This window comes from Rhagoletis zephyria, unplaced genomic scaffold (assembly GCF_001687245.7).
Source record: "Rhagoletis zephyria isolate East Lansing unplaced genomic scaffold, Rhagoletis_zephyria_1.1 Rzeph_scaffold_00025, whole genome shotgun sequence".
NCBI classification, from domain to species: Eukaryota; Metazoa; Arthropoda; class Insecta; order Diptera; family Tephritidae; genus Rhagoletis; species Rhagoletis zephyria.
The window spans coordinates 9,232-30,248 of NW_016157109.1; the positions used below are offsets into that span (position 1 = coordinate 9,232).

Sequence of the window (21,017 nt, forward strand, 5' to 3'; positions counted from 1 at the left end):
GCTTTTGTACGTTTTTGTCAATGTATCCATCTTTGAAGTGAATTTGCTAGCAAGAAAACTGCGGTTTGTTGCATTGAAAGCAGCATATCAATCGTTAAAAAATAAAAACAAATTTTTTTCTTCGCTTTTAAATGCCGACAACAAATTACCAAAGAGTACGCATTTGTAGGCTTTTTTTTGTCAATGTGTCCATCTTTAAAGTGAATTTGGGAAAAAACTAAGGCACCTAGAAAACTGCGGTTTGTTGCATTGAAAATAGCGCAGCAACTACAATAAGAATCGTTAAAAAAAAAACGATTTTTGTAACCCAAATGCCGACGGCAAATCACCAATTAGTTTGCATATTTGCATAGCTTTCACATATTTATTAGATAACAAATCTACGTTTTGGAGTTAAAGCATTCCCTGGCATATATTTTCGTAAATTAATTTTCATTAATTTAACCAAGAATTTTAATCTTTTTTTTTATTAAATCAATGCCGCGAAAAAGAAAATCCAAACCAAAGTACTTAACATTGATACAAATTAACAAAATTGTATCTCCGCTCAGCTCTGTTAACTTGCCGCTCAGATCTGTTAATTTGCCGCTCTCAATTTTCGATTCGAGTGGTGAGCTTCTAGAGCGATTTTGGTAGTGTTTGACAATTCACACGGCTATTCGTAATTGCTGCTTCTCTGTTTTAAACGTTCTCTGCTGCTTCTCTGTTTTAAACGTTCTCTGGTTCCAACTTTCGCTCTCTATCACCAATTTTGTTGAGTACGGGAATGATTTCTGGGCTATTTTGAGCACCCGCGGGATCCCGCGTTGCGTACGGGAAAAAACCGTATAGCTTTAGTTCCATGAAAAGGGTTGCCACATGCTAGAAAATCGAATTTAAAATTTCCTTGCCGCAGATGTTTGCGTGTTAAATATTTAACACCAAGTCATAAAATCTGTATCCTTCGTTTGAGGGCACTCGTTGGGCACATCTACTTACGTTTATTCTACTCAGGTAGGAGTTTAGCCTGCTGCAGTATCCAGCAGTGAGAAAATATGATTATTTCTAGGTACTTTATTAGGTTTTTTTTTATAATTTCGCATTACAAATATTTTCAATTAGGCTTATTGTTAACAAAAACTTTTCCATTTAACTTAACATTAGAGTAATTCTTCCTCTGATTTGCGCTTGCGCTTTTTCAGCTTCTGCTTCGTGTCCGCCACTTTACCGCGCATCAAATCCGCCTTTAAACGCTTTGCCGATTTTTTACGCTCTTGTGTAGCAGCCTTTCGTTTCGCTGCACGCAGTGGATCGTGTATCTTCTCTTGGGCGAGCAATTTTTTGCGTTCAGCGCGCCTGCGCATCAGATTTGTTTGGACATGTGTGCGCAATTTGTCGTAAACATCAGCTCCAATACGTTTGCGCAAGCGGCTGCCTACGCGCAGAGCTTGCTGACGCAAATCAGTGTCAATATTTTGATCCTCTTCAGACATCTCGCGAACCAGCGAACCGAGTAGTATAGGAGCCAATCTTTCCAGCGTTTCAACACTCAGCAGTGTGATTAGCCCCTCGATGAGCGTGAAAAGTGCAGAGCGCTGTAAGGTACAAAGTGGAAAATTAGATTCTAAATTTGACTCTTTGTACACACTTACCACTGCGGTGGCATGGGGGGTCTTCGTCACCTCCCGGTTAATCAGAAAGCGTATATTCCGTACTAGCCAGTACAAATTAATTTTTGTACCCGTCTCTTTTTCTAGTATCTGTTTCGTGTCAGCGTTCTCCGTTTGCTCCGCTGCATCATCCTCCTTTTTCTCCTGCTTAACACTAAAAGGCACGTCACGCAATATATTTCCTATAAAAAGAAAGATCTTAACAATTTCATCTATCATATTTTGTTGCGTTTCGCCCGGCACGACTTGCGCGCACAAATCCAACACCAATGATTTGATATCGTAAGTGGGATTGGTATAAATAAAATCGAAGTTCGGCACATTTGCGTCGTTGCTATTGCCGTTTGTGTAAGCCGCCGATGCCTGTTGCTCCTTAGCTAGTTGCGCGCCAACACGCGTATAGTCATAGTTGGCCAAAATTAGTGCAATAATCTTTGCTGCGTTGCAACGCACCCATGCGTGCTCATGCGCAAGCAGTTTCTGTGATTCATAAGCCAGCTCATCGATTACATGGCTGAGTTCGCTATTGTTGCCACTCAGTAACTCCGCAGAGCAATAGTCTAACATTTTTAATAGACAATATTGAATTTGAATGATTTCATGATCGATGGCGCGCTGGCGTTCCTCAGCCGTTTTGGCTACTTCCTCCTCTGTGAGAATTATTTCGTCAAATTTCTTGCCACCATGGTCATTCGGGTGTTGCTGTACAAGAGAGAATGTTACATTTTAGGTCGGTTAAGCTAATGATTAACGGGTTATTAAATTACTTTCTTACATGATACTTTCTGCGCTTCTTGAGCTTCTCCTCATCCACGTCGTATCCCAGCGCTGTAGGTGCGCGCACAAACCTTCCAGGCGCACTCGGATTATTTAGAGTGAGTCGCGCAACAATTGTTGGAAGCACCAGCTTGAGCCGCGGGGCAAACGATTGTTTTTCAGCGTTTAGAAAGCGTGAGCACAGCGATGCTGCCATTTCCACCACAGATGGATTGTTGCCCGGTTCAAAGAATAGAAGTGTCATGTCGAATAAGCGCTGTCGATCGACCTTTTCCAAACGCATGATCAACAGCTCAATGCATTCGGCGATTGCTTTGCGGCAGCCAGGATCATCATCGTTGACCAAACGTGGCCCAAGTGAAATGTAAAGGAACTCCGCCCGCTTTGATAGCATCTTCAGCGGGAATTTCTTGATTAATGTATGGAGAAATTTAATAACTGATTGGCGTCCCGAAGGCAGCGAATATCGCAACTGTACTGTGAAGAATTTCACAATCTGATCGACACGCTTCTTCAGCGGATATTCCATGATGTAGACGACAAGTATGCTGCGCGCCTCGTCGCGTACAAAGTCGGACGGCGAAACGACCGACAAGTCGCCAATGCGCTTCATTATTTGGTGCAACGACTCAGCCTCAACGTGCCTGCCAATTAGCGCTTTAAGCAACGAAAATGATAACGCCTGATGTTCGCCTTCAAACAAGTTTTGTTCTACATACAGCACCAGTTGCTGGAGTTGCTCCGGTGACAGCTCGTAGGCGGTGCATTTACGCAATAAAGCCACAATAGCTTTGTAAGAAGATTTCACCAGCTGCAAGTTTTCGTCTTGCTTTATAGCGCCGAAAGTCGAAATATTCTTCAATATTTCAAACATACGCTCCACCACGTCGCACAGATATTGTTGTTGTAGTGCCGGTAACTCGTAAGCATCATTCCATATGGCAGCAAAGCATTTCAGCGCAAAGGTCACCACGCGTACATGCGTGCTCTTCAGCGCATCGCGCAACAGCGGCAGCAATGGATTCAAGAATGGCTGATAGTCCACCTCTAGCAGCTTCTTGCGCTTCAACACGATTTGCAGCAGTTCCAGGCCGAACTCTATGAGAACATGCGCATTGGCTTGCGCGTTAGATTGCACACGCTTGTTGATGGCACCGGAACGAAAGCGCGGCGGCGGCTGTATGATGAAGCAGTCGGGGCGTGCGCGACGCATATACTCCTTCTCCTGTTCAGTGAGAGAACGCTTTTTCGTTCCTGGCAACAGATCAGTGATGCTCTCCGAAACAGTGCCGTAAATGAAGATCAACAAACTCTCGCGCGAGATGTGCGCATTCTCCGCCAAACCGCTGACGATCTTAGCAAAGCAGTCCTGTATTTTCAGCGTAACTTTGCGCGAGTGCGAGCGCGTTAGGTGCTCCTTGAATGGCATAAGTAGATCAAGCAAGCAAGTGTCTTGAATATTGCGCGCCAGGATGTGCAATACGAGGTAGCTTTTGGCGCTTGGTTTTGCTTCCGGCGTGTGTGCTGTTAACTTGTCGATTTCCTTCTCAGCATTAATTTCACCGAAAATGTCATTTAAAGCTACATCGAGCAAGTTGTGCAGACAGCTCTCCACATCGGCAGGCTGGAATTTCTCACGCAGAGCATCCAATACACCATGTACGGTGACAGCGAGCACATGAACTTGGAAGCCGCGTGTTAGCAGCGATTGCAGATGATCCATTAGCATTGAAAGGTAGCTGGCACCAAGAGTGAGCATAATTTTCTTGAGAATGTCACGCGTAAGCATGCGCACGGACTTCAAGGGCGAACGCAAAAAGGTGCATACTTTCATGAAAACGCCTGGAAGAAAATAAATTCATAATCAAATGATGAAATTGACACCACACACACAGAGCATTAAACTGTAGGGGCTATTGCTGACTTAATAATAGTATTTTGCCGGAGCGAAAGCGGACCGTGATCGGCACTATGGTGTGGATGGGGCCTTTATAGGCCAATCGCGAATACAAGCTATACTAGCAAGGAGAAAATTGAAAAAAAATCCGTCTGGCCACCCATTTTGCAGGAGCAATCTCTTCGTTATTCCCATAACCATAGCATTGGCATTTCTCCTCTAATCATGGAGGTGAGTACCTTTCATAAACAAGGCAAAAAAAAAACTCTGCAAATATTTATTTGTGCGATCAGATTAACGTTGTAAGTCCTTAAGCGGTAGAGAAAGTGACCAAATCACACTACTAGATATATTGATATAGAGGTATGCACTGCGACCAAGAGATTTATTGCAACTTCAACCATTCATAGTACCTCATATAACCCTAGAGATCCCAGAAATTTGAAAAGATTTGCAGGGGTCAGCGATTGTATGAATTCCACACTTGGCCCGAATTTACTCAAGGTACCTCTCTCGTCTCCTTGCAACCGCCTTGCACTCGCGAAGCAGGTGTAAAGGAGTCTCCACGATCGATTCACAGAAACGACATAGGTCGTTCGACCTGAACCCTAGCTTGTGCAGGAGACCCCTTAGTCTACATTGGTCTGTACCTTGTCATGGTTGTAGCCTCCCAGTAAGCATTTAGCCTGGCGTAGACCTACGGTGTTATGCAAGTATTGTTCTCTGAGTCTGTTCCTCTCCTTTCTGAGCTCTACATTAATTGTGCTAGGTCCGCTTGCAAGGAATGGCTCATGCCTTATAGGAAATGCGGGGGCCGCTGTTCTGGCTGGACGGTATGCTTCGTTGTTACCCTTAGGTCCTATGTGACCAGGTACTCAAATTAGTTGGATATCATGTGCTCCGCCAGGACATTCAGCCCATCAATGCACTCAAGAACCAAGGAAGATTTGAACCTCAAATTATGAAAGGGCCTCACTTTTCTCACTACCGTAATTCCTTCTAAGGTTGATCAATGCCATAGAGCTCCGCCCGAAATACTATACTTGGGTATGCTCCCATGGGTATCGTCCCATGGGCACCGAGAGCTTCAGCGTTGGTCCGTAAATACCTGTTCCACAGCCGTGTGGAGTTTTGGAGCCGTCTGTATACCATTGCAGCGAGCCAGCTTCTATGTTTCTCCAAAAAAGAGGTGCTCTAAGTTGCCTTGTTGCAAAGCTCAGCCTTGAATTTCCTCTCAAAGTCTATTATTTGGGCTTATCATACCTGGGGAACAAAGCGGTTCCTTCCAGGTTTTACTTTTGCCAAAGCCTGCTCTTGTGAAGTATAGTAGCGTTCGCTTTTCTATCTGTTCTAAAGGATTGCCTTACCGTGGATAGGATGATTCTGGAGTCCCAAGTGACCGCCCCATATGTGACTATCATGGTATACATCCATCTCAGGATCTTGGGACTGCAGCCCCAAGTCTTGCCTACCAAACATTTGCACACCATTAGTTTCCTCGTATCTTTGGAAGTGATCGCGTTGACATACGCATTCCACAGAAGTTCGGAATCCAGTGTAAAGCCTAGATACTTAACTTCGGTGGCGACCCCATTCAAAGTAACGGTCCTCATACCTGGAAGTATTCCTCTTCTCGAAAAGGGGAAAATAACTATTTTGGAGAGGTTGATGTTTAGACCCAGCCTCTTGCCAGGTTTTAACTATATCATATAGTACTCACGAACTTTCCTCTATCGATATCAGTGAAAAACTGTAGGAGTTCGTCTACAACTAAGTTCTACAGGAGAGGGGATAACACTCCTCCCTGCGGGCAACCTTTTGTCGTTTGTAGCTGTACCACGCTGTTTCCGATGTCGGTTTCAGCTATCCGAAAGGTGTTATCAAAATACGCCTCTATATCGATCAAGGCAAAGAGTATTGTTTCACCAAACTCGAGGGCGCATTGTACTTCCGTAGACAGGTCATACAGTGCAGTGTCCGTGGACCTACCCAGTCTGTATGCATGTTGGTCAGGATGCAAAGGTGCCTGTTTCAGAGAGTTGTTCCTGATTTCATGTTCGATAAATTTTTCCATTGCCTTTAGCAGGAAGGAGGTTAGATGAATACTAACCTATAGTTCAACGGAAGCAGGGTAGCATAGCCAAAACACTTAAGACGCCTATCACTCGCCCAAAGACGAGTTTAACACATATAAGACTTGCGAGCACACATAACTAGGGATGGGTAACAGCGCGCTGTGCGGCGCAATTGCGTCAACACCGTAGCCGGAGTTACCGCGCCAACACTAATATATGAAAAGCGCTAGCGCCATTAACACCAAGAAATACATGAGGCGCATACACAATTCCCCTTAATGATTTGAAAAATGACACGTACTTTATTTTTGCTTTTGAGTGGTGACATCGCCAGAAATTTAGTATCTTGAAAGGCATATCAAACAGGTAGTAGCATTAGAGCAAAAACAACATTTGCGTGTATTTCGTTGTTGCTTCTGGTCTCGAAAGTGTCAAAAACTGTTCTGATTTTTTTCTTCGAAATCAAAGCGTGCCACGTAAAGTACAAAAAAAAATAAAAAAACTGAAATTGAAAAAAAATTGTAGCAACTTTCTTTCTTAGGAATTTCGTTTGCTTCTCGAAGCATTGATCCATCCTTTGCAAGGCCCAGTAATCAGCATTTGTGCTGCTGAGTTGGGCGAACGTTCCAAAAGCTGCTATTCACTTGTTTTGTATGGAAAAAGGTTCCACATGCAAATAGATTTTAACAATTTTGAATTTTTGTAAGAAATTAAAAATATTTGACATTTTCGAGACCAAATAATTAAAAGAAAATCAAATCAGATGCTCTACTGATACTACCTGTCTTGGTATCTTGGCAAATTTAAACCTTTAACTCAAAAATGATGAGAATATCGTGTGTCGAATATTACATTCCTAGCAATCAAATTCGGTTGGCAGTACAAGCGTCGCTCTGAGCCGAACATTTAAGAAATAATAGACATGACACCCCTGTATTATGTATGACACTGCTTGACGATGGGTACTGTGGTGACACTCAGATGGCGCCGTGTTCAAATCAGTACACTGCGCTGTTGCGCTGACACCACAAGAGGTACCGGCGTTATCGAGCTTGCGCCATAAAAATTGCGCTACTACCAAGGTGTATTTAACAAGGTGGTGTTAGCCGTATATAAGTAAAAAATTACACTAACAAATTATACGCAGGCATCCGTACTGTCGTTGGTATAAGTTACAACAAACACATCATTTTGACGTAATGCTTTCCACGGCGAAGAACTCAGCTGTCGCCCCAACACCACCTTGTTAAATACACCTTGGCTATTACCCAGGGCTACACATGACTGATGCCGTTCATTTCATTTCTTGTATTGCTTGGAAAAAAACGCNAAGATATCATCAAGAATGCAGAAAACTCTGTGAAGAACCGCATTATACCGATGGTGGCCGGGTGAGTTGTGCCCGGATATAACTATCATTAATAATATAATATTACATAAAAAGAAATGCTTAAGAAAATGCTAACTTACCTGGCAAGCTAGTATTCATCAGCTCCTTGGGAAGCTTTTGCATCAGTTTGACAAGCGCTAGTGCAATAGGCACGCGCAATATCTCCTCCTCCTCGCGCTCAGCACTAAAACGCTTGCGATTCAGTTTGTGCTTATTATCATAGGAGCTCTGCTCTGTGATAGCACGATTAAGCGTGGGTATGAGTATGGTGGTAATGGTTAGCATAACGCGTTTGGCAGCTCCAGCTGGCAACAAAAGTGCTGTACTGAGTACACAAGGGGCGGGCGCAGATGATTGTGAGTCTATGCGCGTTGGCGCAGATTCTACGTCAACGGCGGCCAGCTCAGCAGCTAGCTCGGCTTCCACGCTTTCGTCCTCATTGTCATCTTCTTCCTTCTCATCTCCATCGCAATCCTCCTCGTCGCCGTCAGACGCCTTTCCTACCGATTCGTTCTTAACTGCTTTCTCTACTTTTTTCCCTTCCTCTTCCACTTCCTCGTTCAGCCCTTCGCCAACAAGCTTATTTCGCAACTGTTGCAAGGCTTGCGCATCAGCTTGAGCTTGTGTTAAATCGAAATGGAAGGCATCGAGAATGTGAACCACAATACGCACGCATTGGCGCTGATATTCCTGTGTACTCCGCAACTTGGTGAGATAGTAGCGCAAAAGCGCATGATATTGCTGCCATGGCAGCAGTTGACATACAACGCCCACCGTTTCGATGGCGGCATCTATTAGTGTATGTTTGCTAGCGTGTTTCTCCTGCAGCAAGTAGCGCGTGGCCAAGGGCAATATAAACTCGGTGAGCGTGCGCGTGTAGGGACGGAGCTTGATCGTTTGAGCATGCCCGCAGAATCTCAGCAAAGCCCGTCCATGGCGATGAGTTTGCAGATGCGTAAGATTCTCGAAGAAATCAACCTCAGCATCCTTCGGATCACCGAGTGGCGCTAAGTCTTGCAGTATGGGATGTGTGCTGGGCGCTTGACGCGCCATTTCGCCCAACAAGCGAATACCCTCGTAGCGTACATTGTCGTTCTTGTCACGCAGTAAACGCCGGAGTAAATTGATAGTCACATCGCCAACTAAGTAATCCAAGTTTGGCTTGTCATCAGCGGCGGCAGCGAAACGCAGTGCGAGGCGTGGCAATAGCAAGCGCAAGTGTTCGCTGGCATTGTCGCGCAAGCCCATATCCTTGTCGTATTTGATAAAGTAGACACAGTTGTATATGACGAGTACGCTCAGCTCCAGGTCGACGCCATTGCATTCAGCATCCAAGAGCTGCGCAATTTCTTTGAGTGCAGCCAGCCGCTTGTCGTAGTCGGGCTGTTCTACCCAGCGTTTGTCCCAGGCATTTAGCATGCAAGTCAGGCGTGCGGTACGCTGCAGCCGCGTCGCTAACTCGGTTAGCGCTTCATCTTTGGACTGCATGGCCTGTTTATGACGCTTGCGCGCGATGTCGGTAACAAGCTGGCAGAGAAGTTTGCGCGCGTTCACCTCTTGCGTCTGCTCGAAGAGGGGCGCTAACTTCCGCAAATACATCTCTGGCGTATTCAGTTGTTTGATGAGGTTCGCGAGAGTGGTTATAACTTGTGTTACAACTTCCTCATTGGCGTTTCGCTGTGATTTCGCAATGAGTATGGGCAGCAGCAGTTGCAGCAAACTATCGCATGTATCCGCGTCCTCCACGTGCGCGGTCAGCAGCGACAGTATATTGAGATCCCGCTTATCAATTGCTTTTTTGGCGGCGCGTGTGCTAAAGTTCATGCGCAAGCGCTTTAATAACTCCGGAATGTAGGGTTTAACGATGTGTAGACCGCTAATGCCAGCGCTTTCTCCAAATGTGTTGTCTGACGCCGCGGATGCTAAAAGACGCTCCACAAGCGCCATTATTGGACGGCGTACGGCTGTCTTCGCTTTTTCATTCAACAACAGTGTCACGACGTAATGGAAAATAGTCGGCGACCCCTGCGCCTGCTCAGCGCCATTTGTGCGACGCTGTGCTAAGTAATCGAAGTGCTGCGGCTTCTCTCCCCACTGCAACAACAGGCGCAGCAATGGTGTGGGCGTATGTATTGATTCGTTTGGCAGCTTTTCGATAGCAGGCCAGACGTATACTTCGCTTAAGCAGCGCACCTGGGACGCTTCCCAGTCAAACTCTTCGATGTGCGCAAAGAAATTCACCAAACTTAGAAGGGCATTGTTGCGCACGTTCTTGTAAACTACACTCATCTTAGGGTGAACAAGTGCAAGTTTCTCTGCAGGCATTAGCAAAACCGCATTGCATGCACTCCCCACGAATGTTAACAATTTCAGCATGTAAATATGGAAGTCGCGCTTCATTAGACCGCCGAACTCCTTCCGTATCAACTCCAGTAAATTGACTATGCTTTGTAGCTTTTTGGGCGACCAAACAGCATGCAAATCGAAATCAGACTGTACTTGTGCGGGTATCTGCTCCAGTGTTGCATCCTCTGCAGTATAATTGGAATATTTTCCAAAAGCCATCTCTAGGAACCATAAAATCTCTTCGGTTGTGCACTGCCCTAAAAATCTGAGAATCATGGACTTGCGCGATTGTGCGCTCATCGCACGCTGTGTACCTTTTGTGATCATTTTGCCATACAGTATGCGTAGCAATATTTTCATAAGTTCTGGCCGCTCCTCCGCGCTCACTGTTTCATCTAATTTGAAGTTAACCAGCTCATCCTTGAGTTTTACCTCATCGACTAGCGCGTAAAGGTGTTCTTTGTGTGGGGTCAAAGACTTAGATTTATATCTGAGAACACAGTCCAACGCGGCACGTTGTAATTGTGCATTGGGGCCGGCCAGGAGGTCCATATAGAGGGTGTACAATTCTGGTTCGCGATAAAGTGAGCGCGGATTTGGTTGCGCAGCGAAAACCCCAAGTTTGCTCTGTAGTGTCTGAAGAATGCTTTTGGCGATGAAACCTTGCTGGTCCTTACGCTGCTTGTTGCGATGGCCGATTTTACGTTGTCGTTCTGGGGAAAGATAGTGTGAAAGAAATTAAATTACGAAAGAAAATATATAAAATAACTGACAACACACCATTTTGCTTAATATCTTCATCTGCTTCGTCATCACTATCCAAAACACCGGCTTCGGCCAACTGTTCATGTCCGTGGCCTGTTGCCGTTTGCGTCAAATCCCAAGTTAGTTCTCGACGCTCGAGACGTGCACGATACTCTTCGTTTACGAACTGCAGGAACAGACCCACAAGATCACGATTTTTCTGCGTTGCCATTTGACCAAATAGGGGCAGGCGCATCCACAGTAAGTTGCGATAATTTAGCAACTGTTGTTGCGTCTGTTTCGGTGGTTGTGCCGCTGGCAGCACCTCATTCAAAACATCGCTGCGCCAGCAGGCTACATTTTCAACCGTGGCTGTGGAGTCTTTTGTCACAGCAATCGTGTAATCAATGCGTTCAGCTGTGAGCTGTAATTGTTGTTTGTAAATGTTCCAAAAATCGGCGAGGCTCATCAGCAAGGCGTACGATTCTATTAATTTTTGCACTGGCTCCCAGACAAATTTGAAGTTGTGATACAACATGCCAAGTAAAAAGCGTAATATATGCTGTTTGTATACATCGCGCAGTGACTCCTCTTTGTCCATGGCGCGATAGAGTTCACCAGCCGGCTCCAACTGCTGCAGATATAACAGTTGCTCACGGTAATTATGCACATTGGGTTCAATGCATTCGGCTTGATAGAATATCTTGTAAGGATGAGCGTTTTTCGTTTGTCGATGAAGTGTTTGTAGACAGTGTGCAGTGAGCAGCCGCACGTCATGTGAATGGGAGCTAAGTAAAGGCGTTAAAAGTTCCGATATATGTAGAACGTCTTCGGAGGGAAGCTTCGCAGTTACTGTTAGCAACTGATCTAGTGCGCCTAGGGCCTGAAGATTACTTGTCGCATGCGGTAGCAAAACTTGTACGGCGCGTTGAAGAAATTCAGGAGTGCTTTTGAATTTCAGATGTATGTGTGTCTCGAGCAAGAGCGAAAATATGGTCAGTTGACATGACAAATTGTCTTGTATACTAAAATCTTCCAAAATTTTTCCCATGACTGTGTTTAACTTTACTTCTAATGGCTCTTTCTCCAGCGCAACAACATGTGGCAGTAAAATTAGCAACAGTATTTGCTCGAGCAAGCAATTTTCCTTCCCATTCAAGGTGTCTCCACTTAAATCAATTTCAGTAAATTTTTGTTTTATTTTTTCCAGCGTCTGCTGTTGTTTAATGTGCAGCATATACGGCTGCCACGATTCCAGAGTGAATGCATTACCTGCAAGTGGCCGTTTCAGCAATACGACACGGGCCATTAACTCAAACGCCGCCTCATCAAAATGCTGTTCAAAGTTAGCAACGACCGATGGCAATACCAGCAGCTCAAACTGGGCATGCGCAGCGATAAGCAGCACAAATTGTGCATAAATATCGCGTTGCTGCACGCTTAGCGCCTTCTTCATCAGTCTGCTCGTGTCCAGTTGCGTGAGATGAACATTGTTGGCCAATAACACTTTGCTAACTAGCTGCATCAGCAATTTTAATGTTTCTGCTGCATACGCTCTGGAATGCGATTGCATGCAGTAGTCGAGCATTTTTAGTATGGTCGGCACTACAACGTCTAATTCGCATAAATGACGCCCATTTTTATGCTGCGCAGCCATAATGAACAGAGGCAATATATGCGCTAAACGACCACAGGCACCCACACCAGCTAACATTGTATTTTGCGCAACATCACAGAGCTTATTCCAATACAACGACATATTTTGAGGCAAGATAAAGTTGAGTAACTCCTGCACAGACTGTTGCACAATTTCACATAGCAGCTGTAGCTTATCAATTCCCTTTGTGCGCTGTTCATCCACTAGACATTCAAATATGAACTGTAGAAAATCGCCCGCCACTGAGTGAAATTGTCCCTTCACACCGCGCACAATTTCAAAAAGCAAACGTCCACATCCTGCTATGCTGTCCACTTGTTCGCGCGCAACAGTGTGCAGCACAAAGTCAAGAAATTTACGATAATCCCGTACATCTCGAGCAATAAAAGAAAAACATTCCACCGCAAAGTTGGTTACATGCTCTTCGTAGCGCTGCTCATCCAGAAGCGGTAAAATGGCATGGAATATTACACCAATATTCTTTTTCAAATAGGGTTTGAGCGTCTTGAATAAATATGCCAAGCAGACCAAAGTCCATTCTAGCTGTTCTGCGTCTTGTGTGTTCAGTAGACAAATTAGACGATCGAGTACACGTTGAAAATAGGGGTAGAAGTCTTCGCGTAAATCTCGTGCCAAGACATACAGCAATTCCAATAATGGCTGCAGCGCTAAGTTGGTGGCTGTGGACAAACGCTCCAGCAGCAAGTCTATTACAAAATCTTTCTGATGCACTAATTGTGGCAAAGTTACAACCTTCAAGCACCTCCGGCTGAATTGGCCAAACTCGTCTGTTAAGTTTAGTACCATCCATTTCTTCAATGTTTGATGAAAATAGGTCTCGTTTTCTTCCTCAGGCAGTTCTTCGTTCTGATGGCCAATGCGGTATAATGCCAGGCGACGTATATCAATCTCACCCACACGATCGGCGAAAGATTTAAACTACAAATAAATATTGTTTTGTTAAATCATTCATGAGGACAGCTGCAAGCGAGGCAAAAAAGGCTTACCCGAAAGGTGTTGCTGTTTTTAGTTTTCTGTAGTATTTCAGCCATGCCTGGATTTGGTGTACACGTGTTCTTTATACGACAGTTATATACTTTAAAATTAATTTTAAAACTCGTCAATTTCGCGTGGAAAAATAGAGATTAAAAAGCTTAACTCATCTTCTAGCTGGCCAAAAGCTGGTGAACGAAAAATAAGTTCTGACAGATGCAACGCACATGTTGCGGTTCGCGTACGTTCAGTGCTAGTTTGTTGACAACCTAGCGCATGTTCTGTGATAAGAAAATTACTTGTGTATAACAATTAGTTTGTTCCAGTACTTTTCGGACAAAACCTGTGGAAATGTCAAACTACGATTTTACTCTCTCAAGTGAGAGTAACAGGAGAACATGAACGAAAGACATGGTCAGGGATGCCGTTTGGATCTAAATAGATCCAATTGGATACATTTTTAGACGAATTTTTGCGGGATACTTATTTTTTTCCGATCAGTATAAATATGGACACTTTTTTAAATAGGCCAAAATTTTATATATTATATAAAGTTTTTTTCGTTCAAAAATCTATTTTCATTAAAGATGATAGAAAGCATTACGTTTTTTAAATGTATTACAAATCGCTACTTAAGCGTGAAATCAAAGCATTTTAATTTTTGTGAACGAAGCAATGAACATATGAAGAGATCTCACCAAAATAGGTATAAGCGCAATTGTTTTAATTAGCTTAAAACGATGCTGTAAGCAAGATCTTAATATACATATATATAAAATAAATTATACTCTTTCTGTAGTAATCTCTTTCATATCACATATTTTCATTTGTTAATTTAAAAAGAAAGAAGATTTTAATGTAGTTTAAAATACACTTTAAAAAAAACTAAATTTGATTTATTTAAGGAAATTTGTATGAATTTTACTGAAAAGACTTTAAATACACTCTAAAAAAATTTTGTTTATTTGCGCATATTAAGAGGGGTAACCAATGGTGGCCGGGTGAGTTGTGCCCGGATATAACTATCATTAATAATATAATATTACATAAAAAGAAATGCTTAAGAAAATGCTAACTTACCTGGCAAGCTAGTATTCATCAGCTCCTTGGGAAGCTTTTGCATCAGTTTGACAAGCGCTAGTGCAATAGGCACGCGCAATATCTCCTCCTCCTCGCGCTCAGCACTAAAACGCTTGCGATTCAGTTTGTGCTTATTATCATAGGAGCTCTGCTCTGTGATAGCACGATTAAGCGTGGGTATGAGTATGGTGGTAATGGTTAGCATAACGCGTTTGGCAGCTCCAGCTGGCAACAAAAGTGCTGTACTGAGTACACAAGGGGCGGGCGCAGATGATTGTGAGTCTATGCGCGTTGGCGCAGATTCTACGTCAACGGCGGCCAGCTCAGCAGCTAGCTCGGCTTCCACGCTTTCGTCCTCATTGTCATCTCTTCCTTCTCATCTCCATCGCAATCCTCCTCGTCGCCGTCAGACGCCTTTCCTACCGATTCGTTCTTAACTGCTTTCTCTACTTTTTTCCCTTCCTCTTCCACTTCCTCGTTCAGCCCTTCGCCAAAAGCTTATTTCGCAACTGTTGCAAGGCTTGCGCATCAGCTTGAGCTTGTGTTAAATCGAAATGGAAGGCATCGAGAATGTGAACCACAATACGCACGCATTGGCGCTGATATTCCTGTGTACTCCGCAACTTGGTGAGATAGTAGCGCAAAAGCGCATGATATTGCTGCCATGGCAGCAGTTGACATACAACGCCCACCGTTTCGATGGCGGCATCTATTAGTGTATGTTTGCTAGCGTGTTTCTCCTGCAGCAAGTAGCGCGTGGCCAGGGCAATATAAACTCGGTGAGCGTGCGCGTGTAGGGACGGAGCTTGATCGTTTGAGCATGCCGCAGAATCTCAGCAAAGCCCGTCCATGGCGATGAGTTTGCAGATGCGTAAGATTCTCGAAGAAATCAACCTCAGCATCCTTCGGATCACCGAGTGGCGCTAAGTCTTGCAGTATGGGATGTGTGCTGGGCGCTTGACGCGCCATTTCGCCCAACAAGCGAATACCCTCGTAGCGTACATTGTCGTTCTTGTCACGCAGTAAACGCCGGAGTAAATTGATAGTCACATCGCCAACTAAGTAATCCAAGTTTGGCTTGTCATCAGCGGCGGCAGCGAAACGCAGTGCGAGGCGTGGCAATAGCAAGCGCAAGTGTTCGCTGGCATTGTCGCGCAAGCCCATATCCTTGTCGTATTTGATAAAGTAGACACAGTTGTATATGACGAGTACGCTCAGCTCCAGGTCGACGCCATTGCATTCAGCATCCAAGAGCTGCGCAATTTCTTTGAGTGCAGCCAGCCGCTTGTCGTAGTCGGGCTGTTCTACCCAGCGTTTGTCCCAGGCATTTAGCATGCAAGTCAGGCGTGCGGTACGCTGCAGCCGCGTCGCTAACTCGGTTAGCGCTTCATCTTTGGACTGCATGGCCTGTTTATGACGCTTGCGCGCGATGTCGGTAACAAGCTGGCAGAGAAGTTTGCGCGCGTTCACCTCTTGCGTCTGCTCGAAGAGGGGCGCTAACTTCCGCAAATACATCTCTGGCGTATTCAGTTGTTTGATGAGGTTCGCGAGAGTGGTTATAACTTGTGTTACAACTTCCTCATTGGCGTTTCGCTGTGATTTCGCAATGAGTATGGGCAGCAGCAGTTGCAGCAAACTATCGCATGTATCCGCGTCCTCCACGTGCGCGGTCAGCAGCGACAGTATATTGAGATCCCGCTTATCAATTGCTTTTTTGGCGGCGCGTGTGCTAAAGTTCATGCGCAAGCCTTTAATAACTCCGGAATGTAGGGTTTAACGATGTGTAGACCGCTAATGCCAGCGCTTTCTCCAAATGTGTTGTCTGACGCCGCGGATGCTAAAAGACGCTCCACAAGCGCCATTATTGGACGGCGTACGGCTGTCTTCGCTTTTTCATTCAACAACAGTGTCACGACGTAATGGAAAATAGTCGGCGACCCCTGCGCCTGCTCAGCGCCATTTGTGCGACGCTGTGCTAAGTAATCGAAGTGCTGCGGCTTCTCTCCCCACTGCAACAACAGGCGCAGCAATGGTGTGGGCGTATGTATTGATTCGTTTGGCAGCTTTTCGATAGCAGGCCAGACGTATACTTCGCTTAAGCAGCGCACCTGGGACGCTTCCCAGTCAAACTCTTCGATGTGCGCAAAGAAATTCACAAACTTAGAAGGGCATTGTTGCGCACGTTCTTGTAAACTACACTCATCTTAGGGTGAACAAGTGCAAGTTTCTCTGCAGGCATTAGCAAAACCGCATTGCATGCACTCCCCACGAATGTTAACAATTTCAGCATGTAAATATGGAAGTCGCGCTTCATTAGACCGCCGAACTCCTTCCGTATCAACTCCAGTAAATTGACTATGCTTTGTAGCTTTTTGGGCGACCAAACAGCATGCAAATCGAAATCAGACTGTACTTGTGCGGGTATCTGCTCCAGTGTTGCATCCTCTGCAGTATAATTGGAATATTTTCCAAAAGCCATCTCTAGGAACCATAAAATCTCTCGGTTGTGCACTGCCCTAAAAATCTGAGAATCATGGACTTGCGCGATTGTGCGCTCATCGCACGCTGTGTACCTTTTGTGATCATTTTGCCATACAGTATGCGTAGCAATATTTTCATAAGTTCTGGCCGCTCCTCCGCGCTCACTGTTTCATCTAATTTGAAGTTAACCAGCTCATCCTTGAGTTTTACCTCATCGACTAGCGCGTAAAGGTGTTCTTTGTGTGGGGTCAAAGACTTAGATTTATATCTGAGAACACAGTCCAACGCGGCACGTTGTAATTGTGCATTGGGGCCGGCCAGGAGGTCCATATAGAGGGTGTACAATTCTGGTTCGCGATAAAGTGAGCGCGGATTTGGTTGCGCAGCGAAAACCCCAAGTTTGCTCTGTAGTGTCTGAAGAATGCTTTTGGCGATGAAACCTTGCTGGTCCTTACGCTGCTTGTTGCGATGGCCGATTTTACGTTGTCGTTCTGGGGAAAGATAGTGTGAAAGAAATTAAATTACGAAAGAAAATATATAAAATAACTGACAACACACCATTTTGCTTAATATCTTCATCTGCTTCGTCATCACTATCCAAAACACCGGCTTCGGCCAACTGTTCATGTCCGTGGCCTGTTGCCGTTTGCGTCAAATCCCAAGTTAGTTCTCGACGCTCGAGACGTGCACGATACTCTTCGTTTACGAACTGCAGGAACAGACCCACAAGATCACGATTTTTCTGCGTTGCCATTTGACCAAATAGGGGCAGGCGCATCCACAGTAAGTTGCGATAATTTAGCAACTGTTGTTGCGTCTGTTTCGGTGGTTGTGCCGCTGGCAGCACCTCATTCAAAACATCGCTGCGCCAGCAGGCTACATTTTCAACCGTGGCTGTGGAGTCTTTTGTCACAGCAATCGTGTAATCAATGCGTTCAGCTGTGAGCTGTAATTGTTGTTTGTAAATGTTCCAAAAATCGGCGAGGCTCATCAGCAAGGCGTACGATTCTATTAATTTTTGCACTGGCTCCCAGACAAATTTGAAGTTGTGATACAACATGCCAAGTAAAAAGCGTAATATATGCTGTTTGTATACATCGCGCAGTGACTCCTCTTTGTCCATGGCGCGATAGAGTTCACCAGCCGGCTCCAACTGCTGCAGATATAACAGTTGCTCACGGTAATTATGCACATTGGGTTCAATGCATTCGGCTTGATAGAATATCTTGTAAGGATGAGCGTTTTTCGTTTGTCGATGAAGTGTTTGTAGACAGTGTGCAGTGAGCAGCCGCACGTCATGTGAATGGGAGCTAAGTAAAGGCGTTAAAAGTTCCGATATATGTAGAACGTCTTCGGAGGGAAGCTTCGCAGTTACTGTTAGCAACTGATCTAGTGCGCCTAGGGCCTGAAGATTACTTGTCGCATGCGGTAGCAAAACTTGTACGGCGCGTTGAAGAAATTCAGGAGTGCTTTTGAATTTCAGATGTATGTGTGTCTCGAGCAAGAGCGAAAATATGGTCAGTTGACATGACAAATTGTCTTGTATACTAAAATCTTCCAAAATTTTTCCCATGACTGTGTTTAACTTTACTTCTAATGGCTCTTTCTCCAGCGCAACAACATGTGGCAGTAAAATTAGCAACAGTATTTGCTCGAGCAAGCAAAAAAAAAATATTTTCCGGACGTGCTTTCATAATTAAATTCTTTTCTTATTCTCCTAGGTTCTAATTTTGGATGAAGCAGATCGTATGTTGGATGAATATTTCGCCGAACAAATGAAAGAAATTATCAATTCTTGCGCCAAAACACGACAAACTATGCTCTTCTCGGCCACAATGAGTGAACAAGTAAAAGATTTGGCTGCTGTTTCTCTCAATAAGCCAGTAAAGGTGTTTGTCAATAACAATCAACAAGTGGCCTTCAATCTTCGTCAAGAATTCATACGTATACGCGAAGATAAAGAGGGTGATCGTGAACCCATATTAGCTAGCTTGATTTGTCGTACATTCCACGATCATTGTATGGTATTTGTTCAAACGAAGAAGCAAGCACATCGTCTTCATATACTGCTCGGCTTGCTAGGCGTGCATGCCGGCGAATTGCATGGTAATCTAACTCAACAGCAACGTTTGGAGTCATTGAAGAAATTCAAAGAAGAGCAAATAGATGTTTTAATAGCAACTGATGTCGCGGCTCGTGGTTTGGATATTGTGGGTGTAAAGACGGTTATCAATTTCGTTATGCCCATAACAACTGAACACTACATACATCGTGTCGGTCGTACGGCGCGTGCGGGTCGCGCTGGCATTTCCGTGTCATTGGCCGGTGAAAAAGAGCGCAAGATCGTTAAAGATATCATCAAGAATGCAGAAAACTCTGTGAAGAACCGCATTATACCGCCTGATATAATTGAGAAGTATAGGAAAAGATTAGCCGCACTCGAACCAGAAATACGTAAGTATCCAATGCTTTTATTAGTAACTGTCCATTGATAATCATAAAATTTTCAGAGAACATTTTGGACGAAGAGCAGGCAGAGCGTCAAATTGCGAAAATGGAGCAGCAACTTTCCAAAACCGAGCGAAAATTACAAGGCACCCAGTCAGAGCAACGGCAATGGTTCCAAACTCGCAAGCAACGCGAAGAGGAAAAGGCGCGTTTAGCGATCAATCCGCCTGAAGAGGAGAAAAAATCTGCTACCACCGCAAATAACAAAGGTGCTAAGCGTAAGCGCACTGAGTACGGTGGGGAGGGCGAAGATGGGCCACCAGTAAAAGAGCTGAGTGCCAAGAAAAAGAAGAAGGAAGAACCTAGGAAGAAATCCCCGGAGCAATTGGCGAAAGAGCGGGTCATAAAAGAGATCGAAAAGGCATCATTGGTACGCGCAAAAATGTCAAAACTGAAAAGCCGCCCTGGTAAACTAAACTCAGTTGCCGATGAGCAGTCTAGGCGACATGTCAGTGACTACGGAAAACTGAAGCCGAAAAAGCGCCCCGGACAGTCGGCATTTACAAACGATTTGACAGACGTTAGTCGTAGTGGAGCGTTGCGTATAAGGTGGGTGTTAGGGAAAGATATTGCGAAAGATATTATTTTATGATTTGATTTTGTATGGACATAAATCTTTCAGATCCGAAGCGAATCGTTATAAGAAGCAAACACAAATAGCCAAAAAGAAGAAAGCTAGCAACGTAAAAATAGTAAACAAAGCAGGAAAAAATAAATATAACAAAGGCAAACACTTTGGTGGTCCACGATTTACAAAAAAAAAATAAAAAATGAGTTAATTTATACTATTCTATTCATGTTTTGTAAATATAAATATTATGTATTCAACTTAAAAAATTCATGTTTTAAGAAAATTGCTTTGTCCCACATTTAAAATATTATGACGGAAAAAATTTGAATATTTACATACATACATACGCGTCCCTGCAAAAATCGTTGGACCATGTAGTCTATTTGTGGTAAATTGGAGTACTTACAAAAGTGTTCCTCTGTCATGCTGTAGCGGACCAACTCGTGTCTCTGCGCCAGCTTATTGTTTGTTATCCGATCACTGCTCGTGTTTTAATGAAATGTGATTGAAGTTGAGCATTTGAAAGCTCATTTGCATGTCTGACTGTAGCTGAACGTGTAGAGGTGCTCGCTGTTAGTTCTTAGCTCCCAGAATGTTCGGGTTCGAATGCCGTCAGAGGAAACATGTAATTTTTAATTTTTGGCTTGGTTTTTATTAATTTCGAAAAAGCATTTGAGAAGTGAAGAACAAAAGCGTGTACAAACGAAAAAATATAACAACAATGCCATTGTTAATATGTTAGAGAAGTTTTGTGCTACTCTGAAGTAATGCAGGGATCGAGTATATGGTCCTGCCCTAGGACATCGCAATGTTATTTGGACCATATTTTTTATATGAATTGTTAAATTT

At 44.2% G+C, this 21,017-nt stretch overlaps 2 protein-coding genes across 3 annotated transcripts in view; one reads left to right on the top strand and one right to left on the bottom strand.

Annotated features, from left to right (window-relative positions):
• The window catches only part of Rs1 (Dead-box helicase Rs1), a 27,429-nt gene extending 6,978 nt beyond the window's left edge, over positions 1–20,451 (top strand). Inside the window, exons 4-6 of the mRNA XM_017616091.1 lie at positions 18,811–19,543; positions 19,600–20,146; positions 20,220–20,451. Of these exons, the coding sequence (XP_017471580.1) occupies positions 18,811–19,543; positions 19,600–20,146; positions 20,220–20,364 (1,425 nt within the window). The 3' untranslated portion in view covers positions 20,365–20,451. The remainder of the gene's footprint in view (positions 1–18,810; positions 19,544–19,599; positions 20,147–20,219) is intronic.
• Positions 1,051–13,937, bottom strand: LOC108362920 (small subunit processome component 20 homolog). 2 transcript variants are annotated; one of them, XM_017616079.1, is made up of 6 exons: positions 13,543–13,935; positions 10,915–13,474; positions 7,869–10,847; positions 2,425–4,268; positions 1,632–2,351; positions 1,051–1,574 (listed from the first exon to the last, which is right to left on the bottom strand). In XM_017616079.1, exons 1-6 carry the CDS (start codon positions 13,585–13,587, stop codon positions 1,140–1,142), a joined length of 8,583 nt encoding a protein of 2,860 aa, XP_017471568.1. In that variant the 5' UTR covers positions 13,588–13,935; the 3' UTR covers positions 1,051–1,139. The 2 variants fall into 2 exon arrangements, with proteins under 2 accessions (XP_017471568.1, XP_017471571.1); XM_017616082.1 differs by lacking the exon at positions 1,051–1,574 and having other exon boundaries at positions 2,223–2,351; positions 2,417–4,268; positions 13,543–13,937.
• Positions 20,452–21,017: the final 566 nt, after the last annotated feature.